The sequence below is a fragment of the Triplophysa rosa genome, linkage group LG23, assembly GCF_024868665.1.
Source record: "Triplophysa rosa linkage group LG23, Trosa_1v2, whole genome shotgun sequence".
NCBI lineage: Eukaryota > Metazoa > Chordata > Actinopteri > Cypriniformes > Nemacheilidae > Triplophysa > Triplophysa rosa.
In genome coordinates, this window is record NC_079912.1 from 3,082,532 (window position 1) to 3,099,056 (window position 16,525).

Below are 16,525 nucleotides of genomic sequence, written 5' to 3' on the forward strand. Positions count from 1 at the left end.
AAAACAATGTGTTTGGTGTTTAAAGACGGAAACAGCGTTTCTCATTCGCTTTATGCTACCCTTCTTTTGTCGATGGAAGCACAGGCTCACAGCCCTGGCTGAGTTTTCTGTGAAAAGGGGGTGGAGACTAGCAGCTCATTTGCACTTAAAGAGACACACACCAAAACAGCGCGTTTCTCCTCACATGCAAAACTGGGCAATTAGGGCATGGTATAATAAAAGATCTGCGGTGTATTTTGAGGTGAAACTTCACAGACACATTCTGTGTACCCCTAAGATTTATATTACATTTGTGTAAAAGTAGAAAGAAACCTCTCATTTAAGAATCGGCTAAATAAACATATCTTCCGTCAACATCTGACCCATTAGTACAGTCTTCTACTGCTTTTCTACTTTCCTACCCCCCCCCCCAAAATTGATATTCTTAGCTTCGTATACTGTGGTAGGCTAACTGAGACCAGTTTTATTGCACCTATGCATCGTTGTTCTTTTGTTGGACATATTGCTTCTATTGTTTTCCCCTACTTTGTAAGTCGCTTTGGATAAAAGCGTCTGCTAAATGACTAAATGTAAATGTGATAACCAAGGTTAATTGTAGGAGCATAGTCTACAGACTCAACATCATTCCAAGCACTAGGGCAGCCTACAGAGAACATTACCAGCGGTTCATTTTTGCTGCCACATCAAAAATCTTCCCCAACACAGCAGCACATTCAATTCACTGTACGAAAATGAAAGAGTACAAAACAATGTTTCCAAATCCTGACACTCTTATCTACTGCCCAGCAAACACACAACGTTGTCACAATGTAGCCAACCTTTTAAGCACACGTTGTAACAACGTGATCAAAAGGTTGATGTTTCCACATTGTATGAAGTTGTCACAACGTTGTCACAAAGTTATCTTTTAACCTGCCTTCGAGACCATTGCTTTTTTACAACAAGCAAACAACATTTAACCGTCACTGTACAGAAGCGCGAATATCAGCCTTTTAAATTTCAGCCGACAGCTGGGCTGTCTTGTCGGACAAGAGTCCGCTCTGATTCATCGGAAGAATACGTGAGTATTGCTTTTGATTTCTGTCACCAAACTAGATAAAAAATTACTGAATCAATACAATTTAACAAGGTAATCATAACGAGACTTGCAGCTCAAATGCTTAGAAAATGCTCATAACTTTGCTGTTTTTGGGCATGTTTTTTTTCGATAACATTTGGGAGATTTAAAGGACCCATTGCATGAAAGTCAAAAAATTTCTGTGTTTAAGTCCTATAATCGGGTCCCCGGTGCATCTAGCAACCCAGAAAATGTAAAAAACAAGATCCCAGTAACTTTGTTTTGGTGAGCCTTTCTCTGCAAGCATGTAAGAAATCGAGCCTTTCAGATTTCGCTCCTGATGTGACGTAGACGCAGGCTCTTATTATAATATTACCGCCCCTTAATGTACACAATTCCACCCACGGCGCTGCCGCCATTGTTGTTTTCACAAGCGACAGCGGTGTACGTGATGCCATGGCTAAAGTTCGTGGACAACATGCAATGTAGTCGCTGCACAGAGTCCTAACCTCGGAAGAGACAGGAGTGGATTTATTTTATTTTTAGTGGAAATCCCTCAGAAACCATAAGTAAAAACCTGCTTGTTTGCACGAATCACTTCAAGCACATTGAGTACTTTATCAACCTGGGACAGCACAAGCAGGATTAGCTTCAAGTTGTTCCTCAAGAGGGATCGAGACCAACTGAACGAGACAAAGTTGCCGATGTAAGTAATATTTATCAACAGTCTGAATTGACGTACATGTACCGTATATATAGTTGGATAACGTTAGCATATGATAGCGAAGGGAGCTAAGTCAGTCACGGGCTGAATAGAACATTCAAAGCCAGTGTTAAACTTACTCTATATTTATATGTTATTTGGCAAATGGGCACTTGGAGTTTAGCTGTATGCATGTTAATACATTATGTGAGTTAATATGTTCAGCTGCAAGCTGTTTGTTTTGCTAATGAACAGGGGCGAACACTGCGTTAGTTTAGTTTTAAACGTCTCAAATCATTCGTCCTTAGGCTGAAAAATCTGTCACAACATACTAGTATGCTCTCACGTTGTGTGTGTAACGTCATAACTTGTCAACGACGAGCGCTAAAATCCACGTAATTCCGCTGAGATCTGCAGGTGTGCATTCCATGGAACGTGGCACCAACATGGTCACAACATAAATGTGTTTGTTGGGTGTTTGGATGTAGAAACATGAACACAGTTCGCCTGTTAATAAGCACATGGTTTCCCAGACAGAGGATGTGAAAGAATAACGCCAAAAATCTCCACTCTTCAATGTGTGTGTAGTGATTTTATCCGACGATGTCATGTTATAAATCAGAACTGACAACAGAAACAGAAAACATGTAAATGAGAATTGCTTTATTGAGCAATAAACTGTATTATAATATAGAATTCAGAGAGTAGAAGTGAGAGTGGTCTGAAGTTGCAATTAAAAACTATGTGATGACGGAATAAATATGTTAAGTAAGGGATAATGTACAGGCAGCCAGTTGTTCGTGTCAGGTCCTGATCACACTGTCGGGGCTTATTTCGCAATAACTGCTAGACCAGCAGGGGGCCCTAAAAATTTAATATTTGTACATTTTTAATCTATTTTATATCTCAATAAAATAGCACTAGACCAGCAGGGGGCACTGGCAAATGTAATATTTGTACATTTTTAATTTATTTTATATTCTCAATAAAATAGCGCTGAATACTGTGGAATAAAGTGATTATTTTTGCAGTTGTGAAGTATTAACCATAGCGAATAAATCAAATAAATAATCCTAATGCATGCCGCACTGTTGAGAGGGACATCTAGAGGTGTGTAAAAAAACACTGTGTAATATAAGCGTGCCGAAGTCACGTGTTGAAAGACAGTCGAAGGCAAAATAACAACACGAGTTTAAAACCACAGAAATGTGTCAAAGACATCTCAGTTCACTGTCTTTAATGGCCATTGAATGTCAGACAGTTGGATTTGGATTACGTTGTGGAAGAGTTTTCTCTGAGGAAATCATGAAAGATACCTCGCAGCTAAATTAAAACCAACTTTTTTATTAAGATTATGTTAAATGCTTCTCACTTCTGTGTGCACACTATGCGTTCTTTCAAGTCATTTCCATTGTCAGTTTGAATTACTCTGTAACGTTTCCCCTGACTTGTTTGTAGTTCTTTCTTCATGTAAGTGCAGATAGTCTAGGCAGAAATGCATAGTATGTTCCTTATTGTCTTCTGTAAACACCATTGAAGGGATTATTTTCCTCATTTAGATTATATAGATAGATATATTAGCCTATATAGACCCATACTAATACAAAATTACTCAATTTAAAGGCGCAGTTCTTATTAACAACGGCCACTAGCGTTGTATTATAGATTTGCCACAAATCGCTCAGTCCAAACACGACGGTGGGCACCATAGTACAAAAAGATGTCGTTCTCATATTGATGCAGGGAAGAGATTTTGCAGGCATTAGAAAGACTGTAGAAAGAGCTATGATTTATGTATTACATAAAATAAAAGGTCTGTGGATTTTAAGTATAAAAAGAAGGATAAAAGTCAGGCAGGAGCTAGGACCTGGGTTAATATTATAAAGACTTTACAGCAGAGACACATTAGGACTAAGGCTTTTAGCAGATATGTACTCATCTATGGAGATACTTTCCAGCAGAGAGAGACGTTGGAGAGAAAGATCGTCTAAAAATCACCTCCGAGGAGGTTGCTTTGATTCGGATCAGTATGTGAGTAAAATACTAACATACCAAGATATGTTGTTGTTGTAATATTAGCTGTGTGACGGAGCAGTTTTGAGCGTCATTGTTTATCTGGAACCGTTTTAATTTTGTACTCGTCCAGATACTTGAGAGAGATCGAGAGCGTGTTGGAGCTGAAACTGGAGAGCGAGCGATAGTGCGTTTTATTCTTTTACTCAATGATGAATAAACTTTCAGTTAATCCGTGGGTCACATGCGTTCCGCACCGGAGAGCACGATCCATACAGATCACGGATCTTCCCGCGATCCGTTTCACCACGATACTGCAGCGGAGAGGAAGAGAAAACGCGCATTGTAGAGTTGTTTGTCCGTTTAGGGCTGCTGTACAAAACATGGCGCAAATTCAATGTATGTAGGGCCGCTCTGTATGTAGATATAAATAGCTTATTCTAAGGTATTACAAATTTAATGGTTCATTACGTAAGGTCTTTATACACCTCTGAAGAAATAGTTTTGTATATTATATTGAATTTCTGTCAATAGATCCTCCTAAAAATGCCGTATTGTTCCTTTAAAGTTAACTATTATTAGCAGCTTTTAATAAAAAAATGACACAAACCGTCTTTGACAATACTACTGACCTCAGATCGAAACACGGCAAGTTAAGGTGGCCTAATGCCATACAGCAATGAATCTCGAAGGGGAGTATGGAGGAAACTGAAGGTTTGCAGTGACAGAAAGACTCAAGACTTTATTCCACATGTCAAATTCCACCAAAATCGTGTATGTTCATGTAACAACTCCTTTATTATTTTGGATTGGCAACCACATAAACACATCGTAATGCATAGCGTAAGCTACATTTAAAAACATCAAAATAGACCCGCCGTGACCTGTTAAATGAAAAACACAATGTAGCCTACAAAAATATGCTGCCAGTTGTGCCGCCTGGCCGTCAAGTGTTTCTTCGCATGCATGATACAAATAGTGTAGGGAAACTGTGACGTTTTCTACTACGTAATTACGCGCATGCGCAGAACGGATCGTGCAGGCATCCCGGATCGTGTACTGACAGCGTCTCTCACATAAGCGCCATGGTTTTAATACGCTGTGTCAAGCTGAAATAAGTCTGTTCCAAAGCAGTTGACAATAGCAAGTTGGCATATGGCAATTTCTGTTATCAAAAAAGTGCCACGAGACCCTCGCGGTTGGCGCTGCACTTTTTCAAATCATTCCTGAACGCTGTATCATGTGTTTTTAGACACAAAGATGCGTTCTGTGCGAATCGCTCCTAAGTATTGTCTCCCTGTGTATTTGGGTATAGGTGCAACACTGTTCTCATAAAATATGTGATGCCAGGGGGGCTTTGATACGTCCGTGCCCAGGGCACATCAAAGACATTATCATCCCTGCTGGCTGCTTCTACATTATCCCGCTTATTACACGTTACTTGCCACATGAGAAAAAAAACTGGACATGAAATGTGAATTTGAAATATTTTAGTAGTTTCCATGAGTTTACTTTCGGTTTTAAGGTAAGAAACTACTTTCAAATGTCACAAACAGGCAATTTAGTTTAATCGTTTGTAAATATAATGTCATTTATGTTATTAAAGGCATCTTTATATTTAATTTGTCAAAAAACCTGTCAAAATGATTGCTGCATTTAAAACTTTTTGATATTAACTTTTTACCATAGTTTAGGTCATCACAGGAGCCCTACAAAGCTGCTTTTTTCAATCAATTTCTTGAAATTTTCTCCTTATAAATAGCAACTTTTGTTGCACAATAAAAGCTCCTTGCGGTTTCTCAGTTTGATCGATTTAAGCAAACATAAACAGTGCAAAACAGCCATTTTGAGTTTGTGATAGTGCTTTGAAGAAAATCACTTCCTGCCCTCCATCTGTATTTCGCACCACAGCAAAGCAGTTAACACGACGTCATGTGCAAACAAGCTATTGTACACAATACAACCAGAAATGTGTATTATGGAAGTAAATAGGGGCAATTTCAAATTGTTCCTTTCGTGTTGACTTTACAGTAATGATAGTGTATGTCATGGGTAAAACCAACACAACCACAGAAAGCCATATTGAATGTAGTGAATACATAAATAAGCTCACAACATGAATAATTTTTACTCACAAATGTATCATTTTGTTTCAAAAGACATTTAATTAGCCCATAGCTTACTTTTATGATGGATATATGCACTTTTTGGAGCTTTAAAAACAGTCACTATTAAATAGCATTACAAAGATAGGAACAGACAAAATATTTATAGCTTTATATAGCATAAGGGTGAGTAAATTAGTTTTTTTTTTGTTTATTACATGTTTTATGTATTTTTTCAGCAAAGCCATTCATATGACATTATAACGCTTCATTGAAAAGTGCATCTCATTTGTATTCATTTCTATTTTACTTAAAGGTCCAGCGTATGAAATTTAGCTGCATCTAGAGGTGGAGTGACCAACGGCTCACTCCACCCCTCTCTTTCCAAGCATTACGGCGACTGATACAGGGCTAAGATGTTGTCACATATTCGCATCTTTGCCAAAGGAGATAACGTATTTACTAGGGGTGTGACGAGATCTCGTGGCACGATTTGCTTACGCAATTTGCATGATGGAGTGCTGGGCTCGAAATTGCTACCATTTTAGTCGCATATGCTCCCTAAATTTAAACTGTGGGACCTCAAAATATATTTGGGAGCATTTGTGTGAGTGCAAATTTTGTTGTAGTGCGACCTGTTTTCATTACTGTACAGAACACGGCAATAACTGCACAAAGTATGTGCGTGCTGTGAGCCAGTGACCGGCCCGGCCATTCATAGACAATGTGATTTTACCACATTGCTCCTGTTTTTCTATTTAAACACGCACTAGACGGGCGTTGAAACATTGAAATGCACCTCCTCGCGCATAAGCACTAGTGTTTACGGCAGTTCGCGCTGCCAGCAGCGCTTTGGGAGCGCGGCTGAACAGCAGCTGAGCTGACTGTACCACAAGTACTGTTTTTTTTCTGTTGAATACAAAAGACGACATTTTGAAGAATGTTGGACAGCAAACAGTTCTGGGGCACTTTTGACTACCATTGTATGTTTTCCTACTATGGTAGTCAATGGGGGGCAAAATCTGTCTGTTATAAGCATTCTTCCAAATATCTTTATCTGTGTTCATCAGAACAAAGAAATGTATACAGATTTGGAACAACTCAAAGTTGAGTAAATTGTGACAGAATTTTCATTTTTGGGTAAAGTATCACTTCAAGCTCACCCAAAGTTCGATTAATACAGGTGGGCAATTCCAACGTTATGGACGTGACATTTTGCGTTATGGACGTGACATAAAAATGCTCAGAGAATGAATTCGTTACTAATATATTGAACCATCTGTTTATATTTTACTGAACCCTTGTTGACAGAGTCTAAACTGTCACGAACTGGCAGAAAGAACCCAATAGCAGGCAGGCAGTGAAGGGGTTAACAGATACCTTTTATTAAATGAACAAAACAAAGGAAAAACCCACGAGGGGGTATCAAACAGAAACTAAACTAAGAAACAAACAGAAAACAAAAGACTTCCCACGAGGGGGCAAAATGAAAACAAGAACAGTAAAACTAAACTAAAAGAGACGACCAAACGTCTTAAATAATACAATGAACAAAACTCACAAAACACGACCAGGACCAGGACCAGGACCAGGACCAGGACCAGGACCAGGACCAGGACCAGGACCAGGACCAGGACCAGGACCAGGACCAGGACCAGGACCAGGACCATGGGTAGCAACACCAGCAAGAACACGCGAGACCACAGTACACAAGGCACCAAACACAATGACCGAGCCCAGGACAAAGAAACATGAGGGTTTAAATAGGGAAGACAAACGAGGGATAACGACACGGGGCAGGTGTGGGACATTAAACACTCAGGGAAAGATAACGAGGAAACAAGAGGAATGGGGCCAATGACAAGACACTGGAGAGAACGTATATTATTGTCAAACGGACAATAATATGTTTCTCTCCACACATAACCAAAGACTTTGTCATGGCTCTGCTACAGGACCAAGAAAAACATGACTAAGGAAGCAGAGCCATGACACTAAACATCAAAAAATGTCAGTCTATGAAAAAAAAAATATTTAAAAAAGGGAAATAAACATGCGTTATGGATGTGACAAAAAGGATGCGGTTTTTGGGAGACAATAAACTTTGTAGGATTTCTGTAAAATAAAATGCACAATCCTGAAGCAATAATACCCAATGAATGGAGAAGGGATTCCTCTTTATAGAACATAAAATAGTTGTCCAAATCATGTGTCCATTTATGAGGAATATGTAGCGTTATGGATGTGACAATCCTGAAAATGGCACTTACCTGACTATGAAAAATCATGCACTAAAAATAAAACAAATGCTTTACAAATTTGAAGAGAGATCTCACATGGGTATTTGAACCACCAAATGTTAAAATCTGTGCTGTTACCATAGTAAAAACCGCTGGTAAAAACTTTATTTTTTTGTGGTAAGGTTGACATTTTCACGGAATTGCCCAGGTACACTTAAAGTTTAATTTTTAAAGAGCTTTGCTCAAAATATCCCATACCTGATCAAATTAAAATAAAGGTATAATTATCAGGAACATTTTTATGGATTGCCTGTTTTATTAAGCTTTCAATTTGTTTTGCAGTTCAACATGCATTAGATCTTAGATCTGTCTGTAGATTCAAATGAGACTTCTCCTTTATGTGTGTTTTTAAAAGGAGGATGTTTACTTTCCCTTTCACATTTGGTAACGGCTGTCAAACATCAGAACACAGTGAGTCAGCACTGAAATGAACGACTATTTATAGCACCTGATGAATTTAATGAGAACCCCTCAAAACCTTCGGAGTGAGATAGAGACAGTCTTACCTCGCAGTCACAGACTTTTCTGCAAAAACAGCGGCATGTTCAACGCTCAGTTAACGCTCACATGTCTTGCACAACATTACCATCAGCACTCACCTTTACTAATTACGCTTAACAAAAAGTGTGTCATACACTGTAAAAAAACAACTATAGGATTACCTTCATTTTTTGTTAATTTGTGCAATTTTTGCACACGTTTTTTTTAAATAAACTGTACTTAATTTTTATGTGCACAAATGACACAAATAAATTAAGTAAATCTTACTAGTTGTTTTTTACAGTGACTCGGTCTTAATATGACATAATTTTGTGCCAAAAGACCCCTTTAGATCGCCGTTATTGCCACCTCTTAAAAGCACAGCTGATAACTCGTGATTTGGCACAGACTCAGCTCAAGGTTTCTTTATGTTTCCTCAGACATTATCGAAGTATATAGAGATTAAATTACACTAAAATCTGCAATCTAGTTGTGAGTGACAAGTTTTTATTCTAAGAAAGCAACTGTTAGAACATGTTCTGAACACTCCCATCAGGAATGCTGTGTGTACAAAACCAGCCAAAGGGCCATTAAAAACTAGCCGACAAAAAAAAAACGCAACTTGGCAACAGTCTAGCAGCTGGTTCCTCTTCCTAATGGGATGTTGCCATGAAAGGTGAATGACAAATCAACCTGACATTGCCTTCAAAATCCGACTAGAGCAATTGAATTATAAATCATTATTAGTGGTGAAACGGATTGCGGTTGATCCTATTGGATCATTCTCTACGATTCGTAATGCATGTGACTCACGGATTAACTGTAAGTTTATTCATCATAGACTGAACGATTTTAGATTTACCGCACAGATTTTACTCTCTCTCCCAAGTATCTCGACGAGTATAATAGGAAAGCGCATTCTCACGTATAGCCGATATTTTAACTTAAATCGCGGCGTAAACTAGCTGTAAGTGTTAAAGTAATTTTATGTTGAGTCAAAGCGCAAATGACGCGATCCACACGCAAACACGCCGCTCACTCATAATTCAGTAACGCATTTAAGAAGATGAGAGAAAGTCAGTCGAGATACTTACTCTATGATCGCCACCTCATAACACCTGTCAAATTTATCCTATCTGCACTCTCCTATCTGCACTTGGGTCCTCTGTCTCCTTGTCTCACCCCCGAGAACCATTACACACTTAACAAAAGCTTGGGTTAAAACTGATGTCTTAATTCATGACTCCTTTAAGTACTATATACAAATTAAGATAATGCCATTTTAATAAAAATAAAAATTTAATAAATTTAATAAAAATATTGTTTGTGTTCAGATAAAGAAAAATAAGTCATATACAGTGGCGTGCGAAAGTTTAGGAACCCCTTGCAGAATGTGTGAAAATGTGAATAATTTTAACAAAACAAGAGAGATCATACAAAATGCATGTTATTTTTTATTTATTAATGTCCTGAGGAGGATATTTTACACAAAATATGTTTAGATATAGTACACAAGACAAAAAAGCAAAAATTATTAAAATAACTGTTTAAAAGGCACCTTTGGTTCTTAAAGGGATACTTCACCCAAAAATGAAAATTCTGTCATAATTTACTCACCTTTGAGTTGTTCCAAATCTGTATAAATGTCTTTGTTCTGATGAACACAGTGAAATATATTTGGAAGAATGCTTATAACCAGACAGATTTTGCCCCCCATTGACTACCACAGTAGGAAAACACACATCTTTTCAGCAAAGTTTAAAAGTAATGAACAACAGCCACGCTAATTATTCTCTCTGCCCTCCTCCCCTATCTCGGGATGCCTCAAGTTCGACCACCTGGTGTCATCCTCCTGTGAGAACCTGTGGACTGTCCCCATCGGGACCATCAGTATACCCATCCAGAGGAAACTACATATTACACCAGCTGATCGTCACGTGCCATCCTACTGTGAGAACCTGTAGATTTCATGTGCCATCCTCCTGCGAGATCCTGTGGAATTCATGTGCCATCCTCCTGCGAGAACCTGTGGACTTCATGTGCCATCCTCATGTGAGATCCTGTGGACTTCATGTGCAATCCTCCTGCGAGATCCTGTGGACTTCATGTGCCATCCTCCTGCGAGAACCTGTGGACTTCATGTGCCATCCTCATGTGAGATCCTGTGGACTTCATGTGCAATCCTCCTGCGAGATCCTGTGGACTTGACTGATCATCCCAGCTCAGGCAATCTCCATCTCAACTCTCAACTCAACTTTATTTATATAGCGCTTTTTACAATTTTCATTGTTACAAAGCAGCTGTACATAAGACATATTGACTATAAGCAAAACAATTAAAGTTGTACCTGCAAAAACAAGAAACAACCAAGAGCAAAGATGGACCCTTCTGGAGCATCAGTGAAGGTTTGACCCTTTTTTAATAGTTGTGTTTGAGTCCCTCAATTGTCCTCAGTGTGAAAAGATGGACCTCAAAATCATACAGTCACTGCTGGAAAGAGTTCAAATATGCAAAAGATGCTGGTAAACTGAAGAATCTGCAGGATCTGCATCCGGAGGATGTTTCTGAAGAGCAGCGCTCAGTTTAACTGTTCAGAACAAACAAGGGCCTCATGAACAACCATTGGAGCACAAAAAAACAGTCATAAATCATCCAGGTAACCACACACAGAAAAACATTTAAAACCAAGGTTTCCCAATCTTTTGAACCATTATTTTAATAATTTTATCTAGCCTATGTCTTTGTCTTGTGGACTATACGTATGTAAACATCTTTTATGTAAAATATCTTATGCAGGAAATTACTAAATAAAAAATAACATGCGTTTTGTATGATCTCTCTTATTTTGTTAACATTATTCACATTTTCACACATTCTGCAAGGAGTTCCCAAACTTTCCACCACTGTACATCTGGGTTGGAAAATTGAACATGCTCTCTGGCACATGCTTCAGCAGGATGGACAGCCCCTGTCCGCTCTTATCTGTCCAGTGCTAAGCCAGCATGTTTACTAACAAAAATCAATATACCATTACATAAAGAGCCTAATTCATGGAGAAAGCACTGCGGCCCAAATACACACACCATCATATCAGTTTATACACTCACACACCATCTAAAGCTTCCATTGTCAAACAAACTAGATTAACAATCATTTAAAAGCTAAACCTGCCTCTTCAAAGCATTCTTAAATTTACTGCTGTATACTGACAGACAAGAAAAAAGGAGTCCAATAACACTAAAGAAGAGAGCTGTGTGTATGTGTGTATGTGTGTGTGTGTGCGTGTGTGTGTGTGTGTGCGCGTGCGCGTGTGTGTGTGTGTGTGCGTGTGTGTGTGTGTGTCCTCTGTATGTCAGCTGTTGCCAATTTGAACTCTGATCGAATCAGCCATATAAAACTCATGACAGCTCAACTCAATAGAAAGAGATTTTAATTAGGTAACAGAAGCAAACACACACATACATACAAACACACACACACGGCTGTGCATATTCCCATCTAGCGCCAAATACAAAGTATTTTGGCTATATGTCATCAAACTCGGAAATGCAAGCCTTCTGTAATAAACTCTCAAATGTTTTTATTACTATTAAAATATTGTTTCTTATCTGTTCTTGCATACAAATAATTCAGAATTCAAAAAGATTATTGTCTTGCACAAAACAACAAGGTTGTGCTTAAGAAGATTATATACTTGATATTCAGTTTCTTTTCAATATTCAATAGAAATATCTTCGTTCGTATTTTTTGGCAAAGCGTGTTTTTGTCCAAATAAGAGAGGTCTGAACACTTGAAACACTTGAACCAAACAGCCAAGAATATAAAAAATGTTTAATGCAAGTACAGAGGTGGGTAGAGTAGCCAAAATCTTTACTCAAGTAAAAGTACAAGTAACTAGAGAAATTGTTACTCAAGTAAAAGTAAAAGTCACTATTTTAAAATTTACTTGAGTAAAAGTAAAAAAGTATGCAATGAAAAAACTACTCAAGTAGCTAGTTACTTAGTTACTTTGTATCTGATTATATAGGCCTACTACATAAAATTAATATTAACGCCAATATTTTAATATTACATTTTAATCAATATTTTTAATTATCATAAGCAGATATCTTTGCAATATACTAGAGAGACTAAAGAATAGACAAACACAGAAGAGATGAGCATTTCTGTAAATTTCATCTAGTCCTGATGTCAATGTAGTTTACACAACTTATTTAGAATAATAGACCATTTCAAACTAAAGCATGAACTAAACTCAGAGCATTTCCTAAGATGATCTAGAACATCTGCAGTGCTCTCTTCAATGAAATACACAGTTTTGAACAAAGCTCATGATTTCTCGTGTTGTGTCACGTGTGTGTTGTGAAACGCTCTTACTTGTAAACAAACAGTAAACAGTGAACCACACGCCCATCAACAAGTTTTCTTCCTTCTGTTCTTCAAATGTATATTTCTGCAAGCCCACGTCTCTGTGTCTGACAGGTAACGCGCATGTTGTGTCTGACGAACAGGTCGCGCGGGTGCGCGCATATGGCGGGCATTATCATTGCTGGCAAACAATATGACACATTTGCAGTTTTGATTGTATAGATATAGATTAATATCCACTTCATCCAACGCTCTTTGTGTTCTGCGTGTTCTTAAGTTTCGCATTACGAGGAGTGAGTAATCCTGCTTCAGATGATTCGGATCGTGCTGCGAACTGAACAAATAATTTGAACTGATTCATTAGCCTATTCAAGTGGTTTTGCCCATTGTTCAATTAATGCTTTCAAAAGAATCGACTCAAAAGAATCGATCACTCGGGAATGCCCCTAAAAAGAGACGACAACCTTGAAATAAACAACGCGTTTTAAAAAGCATATTTTAAAATGAAGGAACGAAGGAACGTCACGCAATGTAAGTTATGTAACGAAGTAAAAGTACAGATTTTCTATTAGAAATTTACTCAAGTAAGAGTAAAAGTACACACTTTTAATTTTACTTAAAAAGTACATTTTTTCCAAAATGTTACTCAAGTAAATGTAACGAAGTAAATGTAGCGCGTTACTACCCACCTCTGTGCAAGTAGTAAGTTAAGTAAAAAATCTGCTTTAAAGTAATCAAGGCATGCCTTTTACAAGGTGAACACAAGGCCAAGGGATTATTTTAAAAATGTTTTTTTAATAATTTTGTTTTAGTTACCTTGGTACAGTAGATCATCGTTAAGTCTATAGTGATTACTATTTCTGTAAAAGTTTGCATACACAAGATCTCCCCATGAACAGCAAGCCATAAGTATGAATGCACATATTTTCAAATACAAGTATGTATTTGTTTTGACGTTCATGAGACAAATATGGAAACTGTTCAGACCAAAATGGTTTCATCGGACCTCGGGCAAACAGGAGTGAGGTCATGGAGACAGATACACTATAACATGACCAACCCAACCCTTAAACAAACCACAGCCAAATGCATTTAGTTTTATGATCTCCTAACTCTTTATTTTCTACCCGTAAACCTAAAAACAACGAAACTCCACACAAACCTGTGAACATATAATTAGTTGTAAATAATAAAACTGAAAGTTCTGGCCTTGGGTCTGCTGTGTTAAAAGGTATAAATAGATGACTAAAGAGTAATAAATGTACTCTATAATAGGGCTGAAACGATTCCTCGAGTAACTCGAGTAATTCGAAGAGAAAAAATCATAGAGGCAATTTGTGTTGCCTCGAAGCCTCGTTTAATCCATTTAACTACAGTACACAGGGAGCACTGCGTTTCCCCACAGACCTTTATTACTGACGCACAGCCCGTTAAACTCTATTCATGTTACAGGGCTCTCAAGTCTCGCGCATTCACTGTGAGACACATGCATTTTAATCTGTTCACTTCACACGCTCACACGTATTTCTCATGCTGATAAATAAGTGATAGCTTATTGAAATGGTGAACTGCTATTTTACTTAGTTTTAGTCTATTTTGCGAGTGAAACTTGTTTTCCGGCTGCATTGAGTCCATCAAACTAGATGCGGACTTGTGGACGCCGAATCCTGTTATTTACAAATGTCATCTGTCTGTTCTGCATGTCTGCGTGAATGAACTGCACAGTTTAACGTGCTACACGCGTGATGCTCATAAATTTGTCTGCGTCTGCGCTGAATAAGGACATGAACACATGAACTTCATCTCCAGAGCTGCTCTGAGAGTTTATTTCAGAACATTTTAATGAGTGAAGCTAACACACTAAAAAATAAGCGTCTTCCGACGACCTGCCAAAATAAAAGTCCGGTTAACTCTGTATTTTTATGTGGACAAATATATTACTATTTAATAGTAAAAAAAGACACGAAAACTAATTTAGATAAACTAAATGCATCATGCATAAGCTGAAGTTAGTTGTTTACCTTTGAAATTATTCTTTCTATTTTTATTAATGTTTCTTATTTATACATTTGTATTAGGCCTATATTGCATTTTGAATGTAATATGGCAATGGAATGTACTAAATGGGTTTAGTTTTCACAGATATTAATGTATGCAATTTTAGCAATAAATGTTAATTTTTCTAAAAAGGAAACAAATTAGTTGATCATTTTAAGAGACCTGTCTTATTTTCTCTTGTATATTTAGAGTTGCTCTTTAATAAAGAAAAAGTACTTATTATCCGAATACCCGATTAATCGATGGAAAATCAGTAGACTACTCGATTACTAAAATAATCGATAGCTGCAGCCCTACTCTATAACATTCTGTTACTTGGCAGACCAATTGTTTATATATGTAAAGTCATTATTTGTATGTGGTTTTTCATTTTGCATTTAATGTCTTAATGCCAGTTTATTAAAACACTAAGCCTGCTAGTTTGGTTTCAGCAAAGCATTTCAGTTATTAAAGTGAATGTACCACACAGGATGTTTCAAAATTACGTTTAAATCGGAAGTCATGCCCCACTTTGAAAACTACACCGTACTGATTCAGCACATACCTAAAACTACCACAAAATCAACAGAAGAATCAAGAACCATACAGTGGTAAAAAAAATCATGTAACTTGGTAAACTAACTGTTTATATACTGTATTGCAAGTCATACAAGACTTTAAAATTAATTAATGTATCAATGCCAGTTTATTGAAATGCTAAGCCTGCAAGTTTGGTTTCAGCGGAGTGTGAATGCACCACACAGGAAGTTTCAAAGTTAGTTTGTTAGTTTGTTTAAATCAGGAGTCATGCACCACTAAAAACTACACCATGCTGATACAGCACTTCCCTAATACTACCACAAAATGTTGGCCTGATCAGCTGTTGTGTAATTTTCTGTGTCTTTTCATTCTTTGTCCTACAATGTTGCCTTATCTCTCATTAACATACTGTATCTCCCATTAACATACTACTGTTCATCTCTTTAGACTGAGATTCAGCATCTTACCTCTGTGTAGTCAAAGTCTGAGAGCGGAGCTATACTCCTGATGTACTCTGCGCTGGGATGGTTGGATGGGTTGGCGATTGCAACAGGGGGTGTTAAGGTGGTCATAGCAGACACTATTGTCTAAAAATAAAATGAATTGTATGAAAAAAGTGTAATCACTGGAAGACACTGATAGACAAGAGTGCTCTATTGGACTTACCACAATGGCATCCTTTACATTTTTCCGGATATCCAAGATTTTCTGCTTCTTTTCTCTGGACAAAGCAGGCGGAACAAAAAATGTCATGTAAACATGAATTGTTGATTTGTAACACATGTTAAAGTTACATTCCTCCACAGAGCAACTCTTGTGTGTTTCTCACTTCTGACCACCTCTTATTCTTGTTATGTTATTATGCTAAAGGCTTACCCTGAGTTACTGTTAAGGTGGTGTAGATTACAAATTCTTACATATC

The 16,525-nt window shown here is 37.6% G+C and overlaps 1 protein-coding gene across 1 annotated transcript in view; it reads right to left on the reverse strand.

Moving 5' to 3' along the window:
- gnal (guanine nucleotide binding protein (G protein), alpha activating activity polypeptide, olfactory type) overlaps positions 1-16,525 on the reverse strand; it is a 124,798-nt gene that overhangs the window by 106,984 nt on the left and 1,289 nt on the right. The window contains exons 3-4 of the mRNA XM_057322271.1: positions 16,270-16,324; positions 16,071-16,190 (exon numbers count right to left, since the gene is read on the reverse strand). Of these exons, the coding sequence (XP_057178254.1) occupies positions 16,071-16,190; positions 16,270-16,324 (175 nt within the window). The remainder of the gene's footprint in view (positions 1-16,070; positions 16,191-16,269; positions 16,325-16,525) is intronic.